Source organism: Stenella coeruleoalba (genome assembly GCF_951394435.1).
Source record: "Stenella coeruleoalba genome assembly, chromosome: 16".
Classification (NCBI taxonomy): Eukaryota; Metazoa; Chordata; class Mammalia; order Artiodactyla; family Delphinidae; genus Stenella; species Stenella coeruleoalba.
The window spans coordinates 26,780,573-26,804,547 of NC_137162.1; the positions used below are offsets into that span (position 1 = coordinate 26,780,573).

At 47.3% G+C, this 23,975-nt stretch overlaps 1 protein-coding gene across 2 annotated transcripts in view; it reads left to right on the forward strand.

Annotated features, from left to right (window-relative positions):
- The window catches only part of FBXW4 (F-box and WD repeat domain containing 4), an 80,808-nt gene that overhangs the window by 53,050 nt on the left and 3,783 nt on the right, over positions 1 to 23,975 (forward strand). For both annotated transcript variants that reach the window (XR_013824369.1, XM_079900828.1), the window contains exon 6: positions 16,672 to 16,737. Coding sequence is in view for 1 of the 2 variants with exons in the window: in XM_079900828.1 (XP_079756954.1) it covers positions 16,672 to 16,737 (66 nt within the window). In the remaining variant the exon portion in view is untranslated. The remainder of the gene's footprint in view (positions 1 to 16,671; positions 16,738 to 23,975) is intronic.

Below are 23,975 nucleotides of genomic sequence, written 5' to 3' on the forward strand. Positions count from 1 at the left end.
CGAGTGGGGGGCTACTCTTTGTTGTGATGTACAGGCCTCTCATTGTGGTGGCTTCTATTGTTGTGGAGCACAGGCTCTAGGCGTGTGGGCTTCAGTAGTTGCAGCATGCGGGCTCAGTAGTTGCAGCACACAGGCTATAGGGTGTGCGGGCTTCAGTAGTTGTGGTGCGCGGGCTTAGTTGCTTCTCAGCATGTGGGATCTTCCCAGACGAGGGATTGAACCCCTGTCCTCTGCATTGGCAGGTGGATTCTTAACCACTGCGCCACCAGGGAAGTCCCTGTTTTTCTCTTTCTGGCTTACTTCACTCTGTATGACAGAATGTGGGTTTTTCGGTTTTATTTTTTGTTTTTTAAGAAAAACAAAATTTTATATCCTATGTGTGAACTTTCTGCTTGGTTCCTTCTTCATTTTTTGGTATTTGTCACTCAGAGGGATTCAGCAGTGGAATATTTGAGATTGCTCATAGAGTCAGATTTATTTTTCCCTTGGTTTTGGTACCATTGGTACTGGATCAAGATAGGAAAGAGATAAAAGAAGTTGTAACAAAGGAATTGCTTGGGGTTACAAAGTTTTAATTTTGGGTGTGTGTATTTTTAAACTTTTAATTTTGTAGTAAAGTTAACTCCTGTGTTTTCATCACTATTTTAATTATTTTGTGTGTCTTTATTCAAGTCAGGTAAGTGCCTGGAAAGTATCATTAAACTGCCTATTTCTCAGATGCCTCGCACCCTAGTTGTTGAAAATGGAAGGGTCTGAGAGTGGACCAAACTCTGTCCTGTCAGAGTGAGCCTTGTGGTTTCAGGCAGAACTTTCACTCTCATCAGTCTGTAAAAAGGAATCCCAGAGGCCAGATCTCTGAAGATCAGGGCTTTCTTCCTTAGAAACTGTAATCCCATCCCTCAAGCAGCATCCTTGTTATCTGCTCTTGTATAGACTGTCTTCCCCACCCACTTCTGTGTGGGAGAGTAGATTTTTTCCCTGGCGCTCTCCTTGGGCCTAAGTATAAGAGAACACCTCATCCCCCATCTGAAGTTCCAGGCCAGACGGTGTTGCCCTGTTTATCTGCTCTCCTAGCAGACCCACCAGCTGTTGATTTCATGGTCGAGGTGTCTTTTCTTAGCCAGGCCTCAAGGTGTCCCATAGGTGCCTGGCAAGACCCTTTGGTCATCTGTCAGTGAGGGCATTCAGGTGGGTGAGAAGCCCAGTGACTACCGAATAGAGGTTCTGTAGTGGTCAGGACAAATTGGTTGGAAGTGACAGAAACCAAATTCACATTAACTTGAATAAAACTGGGAATGTTTAGCTCATAAATCCAAGGGCAGAGCTGAGCAACCAAGCCAAAGGAAGAGCACAAATGCAGCGGGGCTCAGGAATATCTGGACCCAGAGACCACAGTGCTGCCAGGACTTACCCTTCTGGGGTGCTCATCTCTGTTTCTTCTTTTTTTTTTTCTGTTTCTTCTTTGATCTCAGCTCCTTCCTTTTTCTCTTGCCAAGAGCTTCTGAGTTTGGCAGCTTGTAGATTAGGTCATGGAGAGTGACTGGCATCCAAAAACCCTAGGGCAGAGACTCACTGGCCCTGCTTGGGTCAGCTGCCCACCCCTTGACCAGTTAACTGTGGCCAGGGAGGGAGAGTATGTAAGAACATGGGAAGTCTCTCAGGAATCACCTGTATGGAGAGAGCGTATAGTGCAGACAACAGTGTCTAGTATTTTCATAAAGGGCAAATTACTCCTTGACATCCAGTCCTAAAGTGTCTAGGTGGATGGCACTAGTATGTGGATGGTAACTGAGCTCAGAGCCTTGGCCGCCAGCTCTCAAAGTCAGTCAGTCTGGAGGGAGCCGTGGCACTGCAGCCTTTTACCTCCTTTCTCACTTCATTACTGCTCTGCTGGTTAGACATTCCGCCTCTGTAAGCTGTTGATGGTGTCCTTAGAAAAACCTGCCACTTTCCTCATGTGACATGCATAGGGGAAAGAACCTGACTGTAGACACGGGAAGTTGGACAAATGAGCAGTGGCCCAGGACCCTCCCAGTGGGGCAGAGAGAGACTGGAGCCAAGTCCTGGGATGGCACAGACCTGACCTGGCTGGGCCTCCTCCAGAGGAAAATGACTAGCAGGTGGCCTGCATTAGGCTCCAGGACTCCAGCAGAACAGGATGGAACACAGAGACTCCTGCCTCTCTCCTCCTCGGTGCCATTATCGAGAGGGCAGGAAATCTTGGGGAGGAATAAAGTTCAAGTTCAGGATTCCTGGTGCTGCCAACTAATCTGGAAACAAGGAAGTTCTTTGGAACTTCGCCTTCCTGAGAAGCCCTGTAATGGAAGTCTTGCAGGAAAGGACCTCAGTATTCTTACTTTTCTACTATCTCCAGCTGTATGATTTTTCCACTTCCCCTTGTACAGTAAGCCTCAGTCTGTGCCAGCATGAGGACTCTGGGGCCTTTGGTGTCTATCATGACAGGGAAGGAGTTGACACGAGAGTTATTTGTTGAATTTTCACACCAAGCTGGTGGTCCTCCTCTACGATAGAGACCTTCTTTCTTGAGGGCTCGGTTTTTCCTACTGTGTACATAGACATAGTCCTCTCCTTTCTTCTCTTTTCCTTTCTTCTTTTCATGGATCCCACTTTTATAGCCCTGTTGTGTATAATTTATGATGCATAGCAGGCCCTCCTGGCCTATCAGCTTCCATGGCACCCCCTTCCCTCTCCTTGACCACTCCTCTACCACTAATAGCCTTCAGGGTAATGGTGGAAAATGCCACAGCAAGCAGACCAGGTTGAGGAGTACAGAGCTTCATCTCCCCTTCTCCTCCCCCTGTTTTGATGGAAGAGAAGTGATCCAGGGATGCACATGGTGGTGGTGAATCCATAGGTCAACACTCACACCCTCTGCCTCCCTTTTTTCAGCTTGCTTGATGTCACTGTGGGCTTCTTTTTGGAAAGTCATCAGGGCCTCTTTCCCTTTAAACCCTGTCAGAGTTATGAGGCCAGTGGATGAGGAAGGCCATGCAGTCAGGGAGTGGGTAGTGTGGGTGGGCTCTCCTGCCCTTTGATTCCTCAGAGAGAACCTCATTCTAGAAGGTCTTGATTATACTTTGATGCTTGCCACATGAAAATACCCTACATTGGTGCTTATGTAATGTTGAGAATAAAAATAAGAGCCAGGCCAGTTCATCTCTAGGGAACTCCATTGCTGGGCTTAAATGTGACAGTGGGTCAGGGACATAGGACCTCAGGATCGTAGGTCACACAGAGTCCTCTTTGACATGTCCTCATCTCTCTTCTCTATTTGTGTTATAAACACTTAATGCTCCTGCCCAAATCTGGATCAGGTCTGAATCTCAGGGTCCCTCTGTGGTTTGTTAATGTGGGCATGTTTAGGAAGAATCAGATTTTAAAATTAATTGTTGAGTTGGTATCTGGGTTATCTGTGCATCTGTCCAGTTGAGCTCTACTTTCCTTTCTGTTTATAGGGCCACAGTTGGTTCTAGTGGTTCTTGTCTTCCTTCCATCTCATGCCCCTATTCAAATGCCAGCCACTGATGTTCATCAAGAAACCTGAAAAAACACCGGAGCTTGTCTGGCCTCAGTCTCCCCAGTAACACCAGACCATGTGGGCCACCCATGCCCAGGAGAAGACATTAGCAGCCTGATGACCCAGGCCTTGGACGTGACCACTACTATGATGACAAAATGGACTGTCTAAAAGGAAAAAGTGGATTTGTCTTGAAGTTGGAAATACATTTTGTGCTTAGCTAGCCAGAGCAGCAGCAGTCATTTGAGTACCTAGTACAGGGCACCGTTGTGGGGTAAGCCGTGCCTTCGACCCCTGATGGGCTCCCATCAGAGCTCAGTAGCTCACCCGTTTGAAGAAACTGGTTGTTAACCTCTTTACAGAGAGAGTGGTTGTGAAGCAGAAGTTTAGGGAGTACATACTACAAGAGCAGGGATGAAACTGGAGTTCTCATAGGCAACTGTTTCTAGACCTTAATCACTCAGAAGCCCTCCAGGTGAAGGGTCTCTGTCAAAGGGCGTCAGCCAGGTTCAGGAGGGAGCCATGAGACTGTGTGGTTTGTGTGAGATTCGGAATCATGTTGAATTCAGGTGCCAGTGATATGCAACCCTTCTTTCTTTTTATTTTATTTATTTATGGCTGCATGGGGTCTTCGTTGCTGTGCGCGGGCTTTCTCTAGTTGTGTTGAGTGAGGGCTACTCTTGGTTGCGGTGCGCGGGCTTCTCATTGCAGTGGCTTCTCTCGTTATGGAGCACGGGCTCTAAGCACGCAGGCTTCAGTAGTTGTGGCGCATGGGCTTAGTTGCTCCGCGGCATGTGGGATCTTCCCGGACCAGGGCTCGAACCCATGTCCCCTGCGTTGGCAGGTGGATTCTTAACCACTGCGCCACCAGGGAAATCCCCAACTCTTCTTTCAGGCAACTTAAAAATGAAATTCTTATTACCATCCTCCTTTTAATTTCTCATTTTCTATTTTGTTTTATTTTTTAGATAAGTAATATATAAATATGTTCCAATTGTAAAAAGTTCAGTTTAAAAATATATAAATTATATAGAATTATATAAATATATATGAGAATATAAAATTAAAATTCTCTTCAGCTTCCTGTGACCCCTCCCCCCATCCTACCCCTTTTTCGTAGGAAGTCTGTATGTGTCACTCCAGATCTTTTAATTTGAAGCGAACATCAGACATCATATAATTTCATGAGTGTGTATGTGTATCTGTATACACACACAAATACATGGTTTTGCTTTGTTTTAGGCTCACAATATGCATTCGTTCTGCAACTTGAATTCTTCCTATGGGACCCATGTGGCTTAGAGGTCCTTTGCTGTCAGAACACATTCTTTTTACTGCTGCATTCTAATTCAGAATAATATAGATGCACCATCATTTACTTAGCCATCCTGCTGTTGATGGACACTTAGGCTGTTTTCAGTGGTTTGCTATTACCAACAGTGCCTCAGGAAGCATCTGTGTGCTTGCCTATTTGTACATATAGTCAGATATTTTTCTAGGAAAGATACTTAGAAAAAACTTGCTGGATTGAGGGGTAAGTACATTTAAAAGTTTTTAGATGCTGCCAAATTACCCTCCAGTTGGATTATATCAGATTATATACCCCACAAACAAAGTATATAAATACCTATTTCCTCTTACACTTATCAGTACTGGATAATATCAGGTTTTTAAAAATAAATTTTTTTGTTTCTCTAAAGGGTAAAAAATGATATCTGACTTTGGGAGTGAGTATAGAATAGTGATTAAGAACTGGACTCTAGAGCCCAACTGGCTGAGGTCAAATCATGAGTCTTCCCACATGCTAGTTGTGCGACCTTAGAGAGTTACTTAACCTCTCTATTCCTCAATTTCCTCATCTGTAAAAGGGGGATGATAGTGGTAGTACATACCTCATAGTGACTTAAAAATTTTTTTTATTATGGAAAAATTCAAAATACGCAAAAGTAGAATAATTATCAACTCTTGGCCAATTTTGCTTCATCAATACTGCCCACACACTTCCTTCCCATATTATGTTGTAGCAGATATCAGGCATATAAATAAATATTTCAGTGTATATTCTAAAAGATGGTGATGCTTTTAAAATGGAATTATAATACCATTATCATACCTAGAAAAATATCATCAAATATGTAGGATTTTTTTTTTTTTTTTGCCACCCTGCATGGCATGCAGGATCTTAGTTACCAGACCAGGGATTGAACCCGTGCCCCCTGCAGTGGAAGCATGGCGTCTTAACCACGGGACCACCAGGGAAGTCCCTGTAGGAATGTTTTGAGGGTTAAATGAACTAATTATATAAAGTGATTAGAACAGTACCTGGTATGTGGTAAATGCTCTATGTGTTTGCAGTTATTTTTCATTGTTTTCTGATTTGCAGTTTTTTGATTACTAGGAGGTTTAACATTACTTCATGTTTTTTTTGGCCAGGTATATATTTTTTTCTATAAATTACTTACTGAAAATTTTTGCTCATTCATCTACCTTTTACCCTGCGATTTATAGGATATCTTTGTATGTTCTGGGTATTAATCTTTTGACTACTACATATATTTGGTGATCCCTTTCAGCCTGTTGTTTACAGTGTCTGCTGTTGTGTAGAAGTTTTTGTAATTTGGAGGTTAGTTCTGTCATCTTTGCCCTATGGTTTCAGAGTTTTGTTTTGTCTTATGAATGTCTATCCTACTTCAAGATTGTAAAACTATTTTCCTGTATTTTCTTCTAACACGTTTATGGGTTTTCTGTGTAGTTTTAAAAAATGTTTATGTCCTTAATCCATCTGGAATTGATGTCTGCTCTGAGGTAGGGCTCTAATTCTATTTTTTCCAAATGTGTGTCCTATGGTTTCTATACCATTTATTGATTAGTTCATCTTTCATCCACTGTCTTTATTATTTTTTTAAATAGATATTTATTTATTTGGCTGCACCGGGTCTTAGTTGCAGCATGTGGGATCTTTAGTTGCGGCATGTGGGCTCTTCGTCGCGGCATGAGGGATCTAGTTCTCTGACCAGGGATCGAACCCCCACCCTCTGCATTGGGAGCATGGAGTCTTAACCACTGGACCACCAGGGAAGTCCCTTCATCCACTGTCTTTAAATGCCACATTTAGGATCTGCTGATACCCTACAAATATATGGGTATGACTCTGGATTCTTTATTCTGATCCATTGATCTATTTGTCTATTCTAGTATTGATAACATGGTCAAGTGACTTGATTCTCATTGTTCTTGTAAAAATATTTCTTGGCTCTTCTGTGCACCTTCTCTTCCAGATGAATTTTAGAATCAACTGATTAAGTAAAAAATCTTGTTTGGTTGGGACGGTATTGAATTTATAGATTAATTAGGGGAGAACTGACAGTTATAATCTTGAGGCTTCCCATCCAGGAACATGATATATCTCTCCACTTATGCAGCAATTCTGTGTCCATTAGTAAAGGATATAGCAGAGTATTTTCATATGGGGCTGTCTTGGTTTTTTGTTTGTTTTTGTTTTTTTTCGTTAGATTTATTCTTGGCTATTTTACAAAGAAATTGTAAAGAAGTAATTCTTTTTTTTTTTTTGCGGTACGCGGGCCTCTCACTGTTGTGGCCTCTCCCGTTGCGGAGCACAGGCTCCGGACGCGCAGGCTCAGCGGCCATGGCTCATGGGCCCAGCCGCTCCGCGGCATGTGGGATCTTCCCGGACCGGGGTACGAACCCGTGTCCCCTGCATCGGTAGGTGGACTCTCAACCACTGCACCACCAGGGAAGCCCAGAAGTAATTCTTTTTTGTGAATGGATTTCTAATTTCATTTTGGTTGGTGATTGCTGTGTATAGCAGCTCACATCTATGGGTACTTGCTGTGTGCCATACACTGCTTTAAGCATCTTATCTCATATAATTTTCACAGTAAGCCTGTGCCTAGATCCTAATATTATTTCTGTTTTATAGATAAAGAAACTGGGCTTTAGAGCCCAGTTAAATTGCTCATGCAAGATCACATGGTTACTGGGTGGCAGAGACAGCAGTCCTGAGGCCGCACTCCTTTCCACTATCATCCACAGCATGCCCTCCACCTCATCCTACTCTGGAATTTGTTGCAATAGTTTTAGTTGAGTCTTTTGGATTTTCTAGGTAGACAGTTATAGTGTCTGCAAATAAAGACCATATGTATTTCTTCTTTTTCCATGCCTCTTGTTAGGTACATAGTTTTGTGAATCAATGTTCATCATTTCTCAGGAAGTCTGACCCAGTCAGTTTTTCCTTTAGCACTGGAACATATTGCCATTTCTTCTTCTTGGGAGTGGATGAAGCTTGTGTTTAGAGGCCATATAGATGGAAAATAGAGTGTAGAAACTCTTCTCCAGCATATCTTGTTAAATTCAATAGATTGAATGAACATATGTTACTCCATTGTACTGTGAGACTTTGTTTTTAATGTAGTTAATTTTTTCTCTTTATTAACTCTGCCCTTCCATTGCTCAAGTTTCTAAGTTTCTATTTTTTTAATGATTTATTTATTTTTGGCTGTGCTGGGTCTTTGTTGTGGCATGCGAGCTTCTCTAGTTGCAGTGCGTTGGCTTCTCTAGTTGTGGCATGTGGGCTTAGTTGCCCCGCGGCATGTGGGATCTTATTTCCTCAACCAGGGATCGAACCTGCATCCCCTGCATTGGAAGGCAGATTCTTAACCACTGAACCAGCAGGGAGGTCCTTAAGTGTCTGCTTCTTGAGTGGAATTGGTTTATTTGGGAAGAGCAGCCACTACATCAAGCCTCCACCTGTTTAGCCTGGGCCAGGGTCTTATATGCTTGGCCAGGCTGCCCTTTTACCACTGGTTAAAATGGAAAATGAACATTTTGTGTTTCTATAGAGGAATTTCCCAGCTGTTGAACTGTACTCCTCTGTGGGGCAGCAGAAAGCCTGCTTTGTTGCCCTTGTTTGTTAGAGTTGCAGTAGGAGGGTGAGCCTTGGGAGGCCCAGCCTCTGGACATTCTTTCCAGAGCCTGACGTTTTAGGTGGCTTACTTGCACCATCCTGTCCTGATGAGGGGCCATCCCCTGAGAGGGGCCTGGGTTTTGTGTGTGTGTGTGTGTGTGTGTGTGTGTGTGTGTGAGAGAGAGAGAGAGACAGAGACAGAGAGAGACAGACAGACAAAACAGGCAGGCAGACAGACGGACACTGGGACAGGTGTTCCAGGCCTCTGCCCGCTGTGGGAATCAGGAGTCAGTCTTGCTCTCTACTGGCCGGCACCTAATTGGGAGAAAGATCCCTCCCTTCTGATCTGGCGCTTCCTGTCCTAACCTTAGGCTACTGGTCCATCCCAAAGCTTCAGCCCAAGGTATGCCAGGACCACTATTGCTGACACCTGCTCCAGCAGGCAGCTCATTATCGGGTCCACTTGTTCTTGGCCGTGAGTCAGCGGGCGGGAATGTCTGGTTATGTTGTGTTTTCTCTCACAAGATGTAAATAATATGCTTTTCCCTTTAAAAAGTAGCACATGCTCATTAAAGAAGATTTGGAAAATAAAATTTAAAAGAAGAAAGAATTGCTAATCACTCTGTTGCCCAAACACAGTCACTTAAAGCATTTTAGTGTGTTTCCTTCCACTCTTTCTTTTTCTACACCCAGGCTTTTTTTTTTTTTTTTTTTTTGCGGTATGCGGGCCTCTCACTGCTGTGGCCTCTTCCGTTGCGGAGCACAGGCTCCGGACGCGCAGGCTCAGCGGCCATGGCTCACGGGACCAGCCGCTCCGCGGCATGTGGGATCTTCCCGGACCGGGGCACGAACCCGTGTCCCCTGCATCGGCAGGCGGACTCTCAACCACTGCGCTACCAGGGAAGCCCCCCAGGCTTTTTTTTTAATTGAGGTATAACATTATATTAGTTTCACATGTACAACACAATGATTTGATATTAGTATACAGTGCAAAATGATCACTACAATAAGTCTAGTTACCATCCGTCATCTCACATAGTTACAAGAATTTTTTTCTTGCTGAGAACTTTTAAGGTTTACTCTCTTAGCAACTTTCAGATGTGCAACACAGTGTTATTAACTATGGTCACCACGCTGCACATTACCTCCCCATGACTTATTTTATAACTGGAAGTTTGTACCTTTTGGCCCCCTTCACCCATTTCTCCCATCCCCTACCTCCTCCCCTTTGGCAACTACCAGTCTGTTCCTTGTATCTATGAACTTGGTTTTTCATTTTGTTTTGTTTTGATTTGATTTGTTTGTTCGCTTGTTTTTTATACATTTCACATATAAGTGAGATCATATAGCATTTGTCTTTCTCTGCCTGACTTATGTCACTTAGCATAATACCTCAAGACCCATCCGTGTCACAAATGGCAAGATTCCATATTTTTTTATGGCTGAGTAGTATTCCGTTGTATATATGGATACCACATCTTCTTTATCCATTTATGCACCAAGGCATGCTTAGGTTGTTTCTATGTCTTGGCTATTGTAAATAAGGCTTCAGTGAACATGGGGGTGCATATATCTTTTCAAATTAGTATTTTTGTGTTTTTAAAAAATAAATACTCAGAAGGGAATTACTTGATCATATAGTAGTTCTATTTTTCATTGTTTTGAGAAAACTCCACACTGTTTTCCATAGTGGCTGCACCAATTTACATTCCCACAAACAGTGCACGAGGGTTCCCTTTTCTCCATACCCTCACCAGCACTGGTTATCTCTTGTCTTTTTGATAATAGCCATCCTAACAGGTGTGAGTGATATCTCATTGTGGTTTGGATTTGCGTTTCCCTGATGATTAGCGATGTTTAGCATCTTTTCATGTGCCTGTTGGCCATCTCTATATCTGCTTTGGAAAAATGTCTGTTCAGGTCCTCTGCCCATTTTCTAATCAGATTCTTTGGTTTTTGCAATTGAGTTGTAAAATTGCAACTCTCTCTCTCTCTCTCTCTCTCTCTCTCTATATATATATATCTCCAAAATTGCAACTTTATATATATGTAATATATATAATATAAATATATATCCAAAATTATATATTTGGGATATTAACCCCTTATTAGATGTATGCTTTGCAAATATTTTCTCCTATTCAGTAGGTTGCCTTCTTATTTTGTTGATGATTTCCTTTGCTGTGTAGAAGCTTGTTAGTTTGATGTGGTCCCACTTGTTTATTTTTGCTTTTGTTGCTTTTGTTTTGGAGTCAGATCCAAAAAATTATTGCTAAGACTGGTGTCAAGGAGCTTATGGCCTATGTTTTCTTCTAGGAGTTTTATGGTTTCAGATCTCACATTCAAGTCTTTAATCCATTTTGAGTTAATTTTTGTGTATAGTATAGGATAGTCTAGTTTCATTCTTTTGCAAGTAGCTGTCCAGTTTTCTCAACACTATTTATTGAAGAGACTGTCCTTTCCCCTATTTTATATTCTTGCCTCCTTTGTAATTTAAAAAAATCGGTCTTATTATTCTTTAGTTTTATGAACAAAGTTGTGTTTACTTTCCCCTCACAAGCTATTCTTAAAATAGTTCTGTTAATGCTGTTTGTACCCTACTTTTTTTTCTTATAATAGTATCATAAACATCTTGTCTATATTCTTTGGGAACATCATTTTAAATGTTTGTGTAATATTCCATTAAGTAGATGGACCATCATTTATTCAACATGTTTTTGGTCTTGACTCCTTGAAGACAAGGCATATCATTCTTTCCCTTTTAATCCATTTTGATTCAATCACCCATGAAGTTGGCTAACCTTCTTTTGAATTTATATTTTCTGTCTGCACCATCTCTTTGAGGTAGTGGTATGCCAGTTGCTATGTGAAATGGAACTTCTTTTCATTTGCCTTAAACTTTACTCATTCAAGCTTCAGATAGGCTTCTTGGTCTTGTTATCCTTTAGTTTGATGAACGAAGTTGTGTTTACCTTCCCCTCCCTGCTCTTAAGCTTTAGTTCTGTGCACTCCCTCCCCAGCCGTCACAGGCAGGCACTGCTATATAGATGGTAGGCCCCACAGTGTGCTCCTGCCCCCATCATGGATGTGACTCTCAGCCTTCTAGTCTGTGGACAGCATTCAGGTGTATATTTCCCCACTGCGAGGTGGGATGTTTGCTGGTAAGAACAAGATTCCTTTGTCTTTCTTTTTTTTCCTCCCCAAGTACATCTATTTTCCTTCCCCTTGGGTGGCTTGGGGTGCCCTGTTGGCTGGATCTTAGGAACTGGCTGCCTCACCCTTCACCTGCCCTGGACTATGTCTCTCCTCTTCCTGACTTCTGTTGACCTCCTGTTCCCACTCCACTGGTCCCTCCCTCACAGTGCTGTCACTTGCACTTCTGCTACTAGCCTCTCCTCACCCAGTGAGTTTGTGTGACCTTCGCACTGCATTCATGCTTTGGGACTTAGCCGCTATAATGATGTCAATGGCGCAGGTTAGCAGATGGCGGCAACAGCGATGAGACCTGACATGTTCTAATGACTCTCTCCTTCCCACCCTTGCTGGCCAAGCCGATGGAGGGGCAGAGGTTTCCTTGAGGCATTTTAGGAGGGGGCCGAGGGAATTCGGGGGTCCCCAGGTGCCGATGAAGCCTGTGACCTTTGCTGCTATAATATCAGTGTTTCACAAGCAGGGCGGTTCGGGAGCCCACTTGCAGCCCATCAAAAATTGATTTAATTGCAATTTTTCCTCCAATTAGGAGCACTGGAGCCTGACTAATTGGAGTAATAGAGAGTAATAAGGCTCAGATAAAAAGCCTTCCTCGGCGGCCTTTGTATCTCGTGTCAGTGCCTGTCAGAGGTCAGAGAGCTTGCATATTCTATTAGGCAGCCCGGCCTTCATTTGTACAAATTAGTTTACCCAACAGTAATTAAAATGCCAATGCGGGTTGAAGAGAACTGAATACCCTTGATGGGCATGTTGGTGAATGATGTGACAGCTCTGGTGGCCTCTCTTGCCAAAGTGTGTCAGCCCCAGCTCAGAGGCGGCTGGGGCCTGGGCCAGCTGGGCAGCTCCAGGCCAGCCACGGGGCACAGCTGCCGAGCACGCCCCTTCTGCTGCCCCTCCTCAGAGCCCCACAGTCACTCCTTTCTTCTTCCAGGTGGAGTCGTTTGTTCACTTGTCCATTTGTTCATTCAGTAAGCATTTGAGTTTTCAGTATGTGTCAGGCATGATACTAGGTGCTAGGGAGAGAACTTATGGGGCACGGGGTGTAAAATCACCTGGGCTCTGGAATTAAGACTAACTGGGTTCAAATTCTAGTCCTACTAGTTGCTCGCTATGTGAGCTAGAGCAAGTTACGTTACCTTTCTGTGTCTCAGTGTCCTCGTCTGTCAAATAGAGAAAGTGGTACCTGCTACATAGAGTTACAAGGATTAGACAGGGAAATGCTTTTGAAACACTTGCTCAGAACCTGGCACGAGGGCTTCCCTGGTGGCTCAGTGGTTAAGAATCCACCTGCCAATGCAGGGGACATGGGTTTGAGCCCTGGTCCAGGAAGATCCTACATGCCGAGGAGCAACTAAGTCCGTGCGCCACAACTACTGAGCCTGTGCTCTAGAGCCCGCGAGCCACAACTACTGAGCCCGCGTGCCACAGCTACTGAAGCCCGCGTGCCTAGACCCCATGCTCCGCGACAAGAGAAGCCACCGCAGTGAGAAGCCTGCTCACCGCCAGGAAGAGTAGTCCCCACTCGCCGCAATTAGAGAAAGCCCATGCGCAGCAATGAAGACCCGGCGCAGCCAAAACTAAATAAGTTAAAAAAAATTTTTTTAAGTAAAATGGCTGAGAGCCTATTAAAAAAAAAAGGGAGGGGCTTCCCTGGTGGCGCAGTGGTTGAGAGTCCACCTGCCGATGCAGGGGACACAGGTTCGTGCCCCGGTCTGGGAAGAACCCACATGCTGCGGAGCGGCTGGGCCCGTGAGCCATGGCCGCTGAGCCTGCGCGTCTGGAGCCTGCGCTCCGTAACGGGAGAGGCCACAACAGTGAGAGGCCCGCGTACCGCCAAAAAAAAAAAAAAAAAAAAGAACCTGGCACGCAGCAAGTGCTCAGTCAATTCCTAATGTAATTAAGAGGGTCTAAACTAAGGCAGAGGCAGCAGGGTCAACCTTCTATTCACCGTGCCCACACCCAACTAATTTTCCTTCGTACTTTCCTCTCCTCTGTTCTGTATCTTGCTGTTTTCTATTCCTCAACTTGAGTACCAGAACCCCTAACTCTCCTGGTCTCTCTGATGTGAGGGCTCCTACGTCTACTTCTTGGGCCTGATGATGATCTCTGTGATGCCAGGTTTGCCTGAGTTGGGGCCAGGAGGCCAGTACGGTAGGTTGGGGATCTGGGCAGGGTCTGGGACTGGATCCCAGACCAGAAATTGTAGAAGGCTGGCTTCTGATAAGGGCTTTCTGGTCCAAAAAGAGTAGAGTTTGTGGAGTCAGAATGACTTTTAGACCCTCAGGGTGAGAGAGTGCATGCACTTGTGTGAGAGCATGTGTGTCTATGCGTGTGTTGACATTTTTAGGTATTGCTGGTACTTCTCATCTGTTATCTGGTTGCACTGCTTATGAGGGACTTCACTGTTCCAACGATGTATGACTGTGTCATGTGTCATTCAGGTCTGAGTCTGGTGATTTGGGAATTACTTCTCTAAGAAGCAGAGGGACCCCCCCTCACAGCTCGTGTGACTAGCTTGCCCAGCCTTGTTGGCTGTGAGCTCTGGAAGGCCCTTTCAGTTGAGGCCTACAGGTTTGTTTGGGGCATCTCTTTGGGGCCAGGCGCCGTGCTGGGCACTGGAGTACACAAGAGCCACCAGACAGTCCATGAGCTCAAAATGAAGATTGGAAGATAACCCCCCAAATACCATTTGTCTCATGAAGGTGAGATCAGGGTGTGGCAGGACTTAAGAGGAAGGCCAGTCAAGCCACCAAGCAGCCAGCAGCTCCTGCCTCTGCCTGTTCAGCACAGGTTTGTCATCCCTGTCCCTGGACAGTCCCTGTGGTTTGGATGTGAGACTTGGTGAACGTTCCAAGCAGGACCTGGCTCCAAATCTGCTTGACTGTTGCATACATAGGTTTTTTTTTTTTTTTTTTTTTTTACTGAGTGTTATATTTGATTACACCCTTAAGCCCTCAAATGCCAGGGAGACTCTCTACTCTCCCTCCTGTTCCTCCTCCCTGCTTCACATGGTTAAGCAAGGGAAAAGGGCAGCTTTTGGAAAGAAATGTTCATGGCCGTCATGTCCAGGCAATCAGGAAAGGCCCTCCTCCTGGAGGCAGAGGGCCGGGGCCAGGCCGGGTGGGCAGGGACAGAGGGCAGGAGTCCAGGGCCAGGTGTTCCCATCCCCGGCCCGGCCTGCTGGGGCTCAGAGCTGTGGGAGCGGCAGGGATTCAGCTTACAGGTGCCTCCCATCTCTCTCCATTGACTTACCTTGGCGCTAAGTTAGGCCTGTTGCCTGTCAGAGGCCTGCCATAGGCCTCCTTAAGAGTTGTCTGTATGTCTGTGCTGGCGCCCCTCACCTGGCCCCCTACTCCTCAAAAGTCTGGAGAGCCCAATTGCCCGCTCGAATGATTTCTAAGTGGCTATTATGTTTCCAACCCAAAGTAATTGGCTTTACCAGTTATTAATGGATTACCCTCAAGAGAAAAATGTTGGTGGGGGAGGGAAGTGAGAATAACAGCTGGCTTTGTAGTTTGGGGCTTCAGTGTCCAGTGGCTGCTTCCCAGGCTGGGAGTCACTTGGGGCATGATGGAATGGCTGTTTTAGCATGTCACTCTAGTTTAGTGGCTGCTGGCATGCCTATGGGTTGAGAGGAAGCTGGGAAGACCGAGCATGTCCCTAGAGAAGTCTTGACTTGAGGCATGGATGCTCCAGGGTGGTTCATGTGGCCTTTTTGTCAGCCTGGGGTTGAAACATAGATCCCTGCCCTGCAATTTTGATTGTAAATCAGTGGCTTGGCCAATGCCTGCCCTAACATCTCCCCATCAGCAACTAGCAGGCCAACCCCCCGCCAAGCCAAAGCCATCGGCTTCTCAGAGCCCCAACTGCGGAAATCCACCTCCCCACGGACGTGCTTGGGATCAGAGAGCCACAGGTGCTGGGCAAGGCCAGGGCCAATGGACTGCTGTCCCACATTGCTAACATGTCATTAGTATGTCCTGTTCCTCCCCCCATGCCCAGACATGTAGGGACATGGCCCTTCCCTGCCCCAGGGCTCCTGAGTGACATAACTGCTTTCAGCTCTCTTGTTCCAGTTTAGATTTTCAAGCCCAGGGTTCCTGCAGGCTCCCCCTCCCAACCCCTTCCAAATCCTCTAACAAAGGAGTGGTCTGGCGTGTGGGTTCAAGTTCTAGTCCTAGCACCATGGCCAGCCTGGCTCATTGCACAGATTTCTTCTCACTGGGTTTGGGCCTCCACTTAAAATGAAACTCTGCAGATTGTATATGTTGAACTTTTTAGGGGTTTAAGAGAGACTCTGGGAAATACTGAGTGTTCCTTCTCTCCTGCCTCTTGGCAGTGTCTGTCATTATCCTTTAAACTCTGTCTGACTCCTATCCCACTCCACAGCAGTCCTGGCTGCCTGGCCCCTCACATTCCCTACTTTCCCACCCTCACCTTTTCACATTGTTACCCACCTTTCATAGTTCGCCTTTTCTCAGTTTGGTGCCTTTATACCTACCTGGTGCTTGTACCTGTTACCATATTCCCCCAGCTCTTAAAACCTTCGGTAAAGCCCCCCAGCCTCCCTCACCTCTGACCAGGGCATCCCCTTCTGGCACCCAGCAACCTATTCCCAGGAGACCATTTCTGTGGTGTGGCATTGTGAACTTGGTGTTCATACAACCGAAGCCCAACAGGCTTGCTCTCCCTTGGCCTCAGTTGTACATCTAGAGATCCATTTTTATGGTGGGCAGAGACTACCCAACCAGATCTAAGCAGCAAACTCAGCTATTGAATCCATGGGTCCTCTGGCCAAGCAGCTCTGGGAGGTTACAGCCCTCACTGTGCTTCCATATGGTTTTCCCACAACTTCTCTGATGGCTCTCTTGGCTGCTTCTCTCATCCTGGCTTAACCCCATGATCCCCTGGAGAATGAGCACAGCACTTCCAATTGTATAGCCATTTCCGCCACAAGTTCTGACAAGCCAGACCTAACTGCTCTCCTTTTGTTTGGCAGCTCCTTTGTGACAGGGACAGCCTGTTGTGGGCACTTCTCACCCCTAAGAATCTGGGACCTCAACAGGTAAGAGATTCCTGAGCCCACCATGGCTTCCAGGGTGGGCGGGGATGGAGCGGTTGGGAAGCAGAGGAAAGCTGGCTGAGCCAGCCCCTGGTTCAGTTGGCCGAGTGGTCCAGGAGGATGCTGGAAGGACCCTGCCCCAAAACCCACTGACAGCCTCCGCTGTGGCACCTTCACACATGGAATCATTTGTTAGCTTGAGGAGACTGTTGAAGTAATTTATAATAGGCAAATAATTTCATGTAGAATTTATGGTAACAACAACAAAAGTCTGGATGCATGATACTTCTTCTCTAAGGAGTGCCTGACTATGTGGCTATAGAAAATCCCATCTATCCTCAGAGACGGTTTTTCTAAAATAAAGAAATTTTGGAAGTGGCCTACAGATCCGTAAGAACAACAATACAGAACAGTTAGAATATATCCAGTTTTTGTTCACAATTCTCTGCCTTGGCAGGCTTGACACATTCCCATCTGATTACCTGCCATTCTGTTGGGGTTTTTTTAATCTTTCATTTTGACATAATTATAGATTCACAGGAAGTTACAAAAGTAGGAAGGCAAGGTACCTGTGTAACATCTTACATAATATCAAGTCTAGGAAGTTGACATTGGTACAGTCCATAGACCTTTATCTGATTGTACTTATTCGTGTGGTATGTGTGTGCGTACGTATTTCTTTGCAGTTTTATCCCATGTGTAGAGTCATGTAACTGCTACCGCAGTCAAGATAACTGTTTGTTCCATCAGCACAGAGACCCCTCATGTACCCCTTTATAGTTGCACCCATCCTCCTCCCCTCCTCCACTCCTTCTTGCCCTAACCCCTGGCAACCACTTAGGTGTTCTTCATCTCTGTCATTTAAAAAGTAATATAAATGAAATAATATATCTAACATTTGGAGATTTGCTTTTTTTTTTTATATACTGAGCATAATTACCTTGAGAGCCACAGAAGCTGATTCATGTGTCAGTCGTGCTTTATTTCTTATTGCTCAGTAGTATTCCCTGGTATGGATGTACCAAAGTTTCTTTCCCCATTGACCAGCATCCACCCACTGAAGGATGTTTGAGTTGTTCTCAGTTTTCTGACTATTGCAGATCAAGCTACTATGAACATTTGCGTATAGGCTTTTGTGTGGACATATATTTGCAGTTTTCTGGGATTAATGCGGGGGAATACAATTGCTGAGTCATTAGTAAGTGTGTGTTTAGTTTTTTACCTGTCTGTCAGACTATTTTGAGTATCTTTACCACTTTATATTCTGACCCCAGTGTCTGAGAGATCTAGTTTCTTCACATTCTCAACAGCATCTGGTAGTGTCACTATTTTTTATTTTAGCTATTTTAATGGATGTGTTATTTAATTGTGGTTTTAATTTGAATTTCCCTAATAGCTAGTGATGTTGAACAAGTTTCCTTGTGCTTATTTGCCTTCTGTATATTCTCTTTGGTGAAATGTCTGCTCATGTTTTTTGCCCATTCCTAACTAGATTGTTTGCTTTTTCACCGTTGAGGTTGCAGAGGGGCATTTCTGCTGAAAGTCAGTTTTATTTAGTCACATAGCTGGACCTTATGCTTGGCACCAATATTGATCTGGGCCTGGGATGGCGGACAAGCTGGGGCAGGGAGGGTGTACACCACCCCACCGTGACCCAGCTTTATCTGGAAGGTTGAGTCGTCTTCGGCCTCTTCTGCCCGTGGTTGCCTTGGTAGGGATGCTTCTGGGCACAGATTTATGGTCAGGATGGCGTTCTAAGGCACCAGCTGCCTCAACAGCATTCTCTTATGAAATCCCTAGACCTCACTAACCCTAAACACTGGGTCTTTACAGAACCCAGAAAGGACCCGAATGAAAATGGGCACAAGACAGCTATGGCCTCAGTTCTCACAGAAGCCAGACAATAGCCATTGCACCCTTACGCCAGCCTGAGGCAAGGCCGCCCTGGGCATCACTTGGCTTTCCCTTCTCTCTAGCTCCCAGACTCCTCTCCTCACCACTGAGGAGCCAGGCCTTGCTTAAACATCTCTTCCATTCCCAGGGAAGCCTGGACGACCAATGATACGGGGACTGAGGGAAAGATGCCCTGGTGGAGGCATCTGCTTTCGGTGGGAGGAAACGGATGGACAGGACGACTGTCTGTAGCTGTCTTTCCCAGAGAAGCCCAAGCAGATAATAAAGCCATGTAGAAAATAGGATTAAGGTAATGAACAGGCAGGACAGAGTTTGATCTTTCAATAATGCCAAAGCCTGACTGACAGGCCAATCTGGAAGGTGGAGCAACATCGTCGGCAGGACTCAGTTGCGGGGCGGTGTTCCGTGCTGGGTGGATTCTTTGCTTTTAACCTGTCACCGCTGAAACTTGAGGAGTTCTGGGATTTTCTCTTTTATGTGTGTGCTACAACTTGCGGGGGAGGAGTACTGGAGGGGCAGTTTTGCTCAGAGCATCATCGCCCCTCCAGGGGCTGCTCTCGGGATGATGGTGGGGGCTGGGACGCGGCTCAGAGGCAGCCTGCTGGGCACCAGCACACCCTCATCTGTGTCTCTCCCAGTACTGGTCCTCAGGCTGCTTTTCACAGTGCCTGGAGACCTCTTTCAAGGTCACCATGGCTCCCTCAGCCCTTTGTTCATCAGAATTCCTGGAGACTCTGTTCTCCCTCTGGGCTAGGGATGGGGAGGTGCTAGCTGGAGCACACAGGTCTGAGAGCACCCGTGGGCACAAAGCCATTGCCTAGATGGTAAGGAACTTGGCTGTCACCCTCTCCCTTCCTCCTTTCCTGCCCTTCTCTCTCCTAAAGCTGCGGACAGGTCAAAGGACAGGGGATTTCTAACCTGTCTAAATCAGATGGGAAGAAAGATAGAGTCCTTCACCCAGTTTGGACGTGCTAGAGTGTTCCTGTTTCCGAGGATAGATGGCATTCAGGCCCAGTCCCTGGCCCCCAAGGGCTCTATCCTGAGAGACTGTGCAGATAGCCAACCACTAAAGTATCCCTAGCTAGGCCCTGAGGAACTGTGCCAAAGCCATCCTGTTACTGAGTTTGGGTCTGGAGGAATTAAGGCCCATCTTGTGTTCTCCATCTGCATTTGATCAGGGCCCTTGGCTCAGCCCCAGGGAAGGTGTTATCTGTGCGGGGCACGCCTCTGCTGCTGGAAGACCCCGGTGGTGGGTGGCGGTTCTGACTGGCTTGACAACACATCAAGCCAGTGATCTTCCCCTGGGTTTGCCCTTGCTGTGGATTTTACCTTTTCTGCCAGGGTACGTTTGAGCTGGATCTACTATTGGTGCCCTGAGACCAGGGCACAACGGGCAACCCCAGTGGCAGTGGGGAGGCAGGCACCAGGATGGAGAGGCCTGTGATCTCAGCGTTGGAGATGTCATAGTGGGTCCAGCTGTGGTCCTAAGCCAGCCTGGGGACTGTTGGGTAAGGAAGTCAGTAGGGGTGGGTTTTGGCGACTTGGCTACTCCTGGGGCATTGAGGATTTGAGTCCTTGGCTAGGTACTGCACTGCTCTGTATGTGTGTGACCATATTCATGGCCCCTGCATAATCCCACCTCATCTCCCCTTCCCCTTCAGGCCCGCATTATCCCCAGTTCCCCATGACTCCTCCATTTCCATCCTTAGCCCTTAAATCTCTTTCTCAGCAAAGGTAGGGGCAAAGAAGCTTCTCACATATTCTGACAGACACCCTATATTTTTCCCCCTGAGCTTTTGCTCTAGCTGGCCCCTGTGCTTGGGATACCCCCTCTCTGCCTACTGAAACCCTGCTCATTCTTCAGCATAAATAGCACCTCCACCATGAAGCCCTCCCTGATTCTCACCCCTGTGGCTGGAGTTGGTGACCTTAGAGCATTCATAGGGCCCCCTTGATGGCCACCATGTGGCCTGGTATAGCTTCTCTTCAGGCTGGGAACTTATCTTGGAACCCTGGACTGAACACGGGAGACACATGTCACGGCATCTGATGGTGTTTGGAATGACAACGGGCGCCTGGCTGCAACCCTTTCTAACTGTCTGCAGAAAGAACTGGTGTCCTGAGCGCAGGCTGAGCCGCTCTGAGGGCACCATTAGTGCCCATCCCACCCAGGTGTGGCTTTATCTCTGCCCCCGCCCTCCACCTCCACCTGGGGCAGGGGGCCTGGCCCTCAGTCGGGGTGATTATGGGAATTGCCCCTCTTTAAAGTACCTGCCTTCTCCTTTGAAAGTATTATTGACAGCTTTTCTCATTTTCTTTTTTCTTTACCTCTTTGAGGAACCCTGTAATTTCTTTCTCTTTCTTTCTTTCTTTCTCCCCCACCCCTTCCCTTTTTCTTTCTTGTCCCCTCTGTCCTCCCACCCCAACTCTTTGAAATTGGCTCTCTGCCTGCTGACACCAAACTGATACTTTGCGTTTCACTTCTCCTTATCCCTTTATGGCAACAGATGTTGAAATTTTGTATCCTTTTATCTGCCCGGCTGCCCCTTCCTGTAATTACGGTCCTCTTGTTAGCAGTACAAAGTGGGCTGCCCGGCTGCCTGGCCTTTGAGCCACAGTGTCTGAACACGTGTGCATGGGCAGGTGCTGGGGCTGTGCACGCGCACACGCATGCATGTGAGACACCTGTGGCTTGGAAAGGGCCCTTCCCGTGCACCTGATGGGACTGGGGTAGGCGAAGCTTCGGTGGGCTTCTCCTGGTCTCCACGGACTCTGTGGTTATATGTGGGACCTGTCTGCCCCCTTGACTCCCTCCTCCCCACCAGGGGGCTGGACGAGGACAACCACTCCCTCCTCTCATGCCAGCTGAGCAGTGAGCACCCGGAGGCCCATCGTGGTCAGGAAGCCAGATCCCACCAGCTTGTGCCCCACACATACCCACGCCTCCAGCCAAGCCAGGTGCCCCAGCCCTGCACCTCTGTTGTTGCTGGCCCTTCACCTGAGCTGCCCCCCATCTCCTGTCACTGCCTGTCACAATCCTGTCACTCACTGAAGAGATGTTCTTTTATCTGTCCCCTTATAAAACTCTTTCATCTCTCTTCTGGTACCCACTGAGCCTCCCCTTGTATTGTTAGTTGGATAGATGACAGACTTCTCTCCCTCCCTGGACTGAAAACTCCTTGAAGAAGGGACTGTCTCCCTCAAAGTCTCATCTCACATCTCCCTGCAGTTTCTATTAGGCGCAATGCCTCGTATACAGAAGGTGCTCAGGAAATGGTTATTGATCAAAGAAAGGAAGAAAGGGAAGGAGAGGGTGGAAAGAAAGAAGGGAGCAGAACCCTCCTATTTTCTTAGTGACCATGTTGGGTCCAGCTTATACCTTCAGGCCATCTGTCCCCTGGGGGCAGAGACGATGTAGGAAGGTGGGGTGTTTGCCACCCTTCCACCCTCTCACCAAAAGCCATCATTGCATTTTTGCAGTTGCACGTGCCAGATGGGGTATCCTCACACCCAAACAGATGCAGGAATGAATACCCATAGAACCTCCAAGGACCATCATCAGGAACCCAGTGTGTTAACAGTGGCTGTCAATGGTGTGAGGGCCATGGGCATTCTTAGATGTGGGTGAGGAGGTAGAGCCAGGGTTATCTGCCCTCAGGGCAGTTTAGCACAGGACTTTCTATGGGCCACGGCTTGTGCTGGGAGCTCAGGCGGGCCAGGCAAGGGAGGCGTGTGGAGGCCGGGATGAGGGAACTCAGAGGGAGGAAGGCAGTGACGCAGGTCACCCAGCTTCCCTGGCCTGCAGGACCCAGACTGGGGGTAGGGTGGAGGGGGGCTTCCAGGGACTGCCCCTCTGTGCCTAACTCCAGCCTGGTGCTTAGGGCCTCTCCCAGACAGGGCGTCTGGGTCTTCAAGGCCAGTGCCTACCTCTAATTAGCTGTCCCCACAAAGATGGGGATGGGGGGTGGTATAAGTATCTTATTTAAATTTCCTCCTCCCTGACTGTCAGGAAGTTCCTGTCATCCCATTTCCCTCCAGCTTCAGTGGAGTTGCCTGGGCAGCGGGTTGGGATGGGCCAGGGAGATCTGATTCTCTCACCCGATCCCCTCCTCAAGGGTCCCTGGGATGAGGCCACACTCCACTTGCTTTTCCTACCCAGGTACTCTGGGGACTCCTGGGGGAAGCCACACACAGCCAGGTCTCCCCGGCCTGTGTCTCATTCATCAGGCTCACAGGGGCAGCCCCATCTGTCTTTATCTTTCCCTGGGTCAAGAGAGAATTGCTGGAGTCAGGCTGCGGGGAGGCTGGGGTGGAGGCCCCCCAGCCCTCAGTGGCTCCTGGAGGCCCCGGCTTTGTGCGCAGGAGTTGGAAGGGAATGGACTTTTTGTCTGGCCCTCTATAGTGACAGAGCTGGCCCTTGCTCCTGTCTTGGCCTGAGGCTCTAAGCGGCAGCCCCTTTCCCACACAAGTTGTGCGACAGCCAAGGCTCTGCACGCCCCCCTTGCGCCCCCCACCGTGAGAGGCCGAGAGGCATTCTTAACATTCTTTCCAGAGAAAAGGGGTGAAACGTCTGAATTTGGGGGTCACCACGTTATACAAATTGCAATCTAATCGTTTTTACAAGAACACACTTGCTGTAAGAAAAGGAACCCGGAGGAGGGGCTGAGGAGACAAACAGCTTGTTTTGTCCCCCTTCCCCCCAAAGTTTGGGGCTATTGTTGAGCTCATCTTGCTTCCTCCACCAGAGCAGTTGAGCTAGAGTTTTCTAGTTAAATTGGTCCTGTGGTGGGGCCACGAGGGCCCACGGTGCCATTTCTGTTTGTTTTCCCCAATCAAAGCCCCAGCGGGGCTCCTATGGCACCGCTGGGCTGCTATTTGAAGAGACGGGCCATTTCCCAGAGCCTGGTGTGTCAGTTTATGCTCTGAACTTAACCTCACAGGCACTGCACAACAGAGCCTCGAGGGTCCCAGGCCCAGAGGCAAAAGAAACTGTATCTTTTTATTGGCCCATTTAAAGTGTGTGTGGCCCTTTCAGAGAATCAGAGGACTAACATGGCAGAAACTCCTCAGGCCCCGGCCAGGCTGGGCTGGCAGACAGGGGGCTTTGGGGGCTTGTCCTGGTCTCCAGGGGCTGGTGCTCGCTCGGCCTTTGGGTCTACCCAGAGGGTAGAGTTCTGTGTTTCTTATTGCACACACTGGCATGACACTTTCCAGCGGTGGCTCAGATGCCCCCCTGCCTGGGCAGGGGCCCAGGGTGGCAACTCGGTCTGGGTGTGGCCCTTCTGCTGCCGTCCCTCAGTCCATGGGTGCCCAGCTCTCCTTCCTTC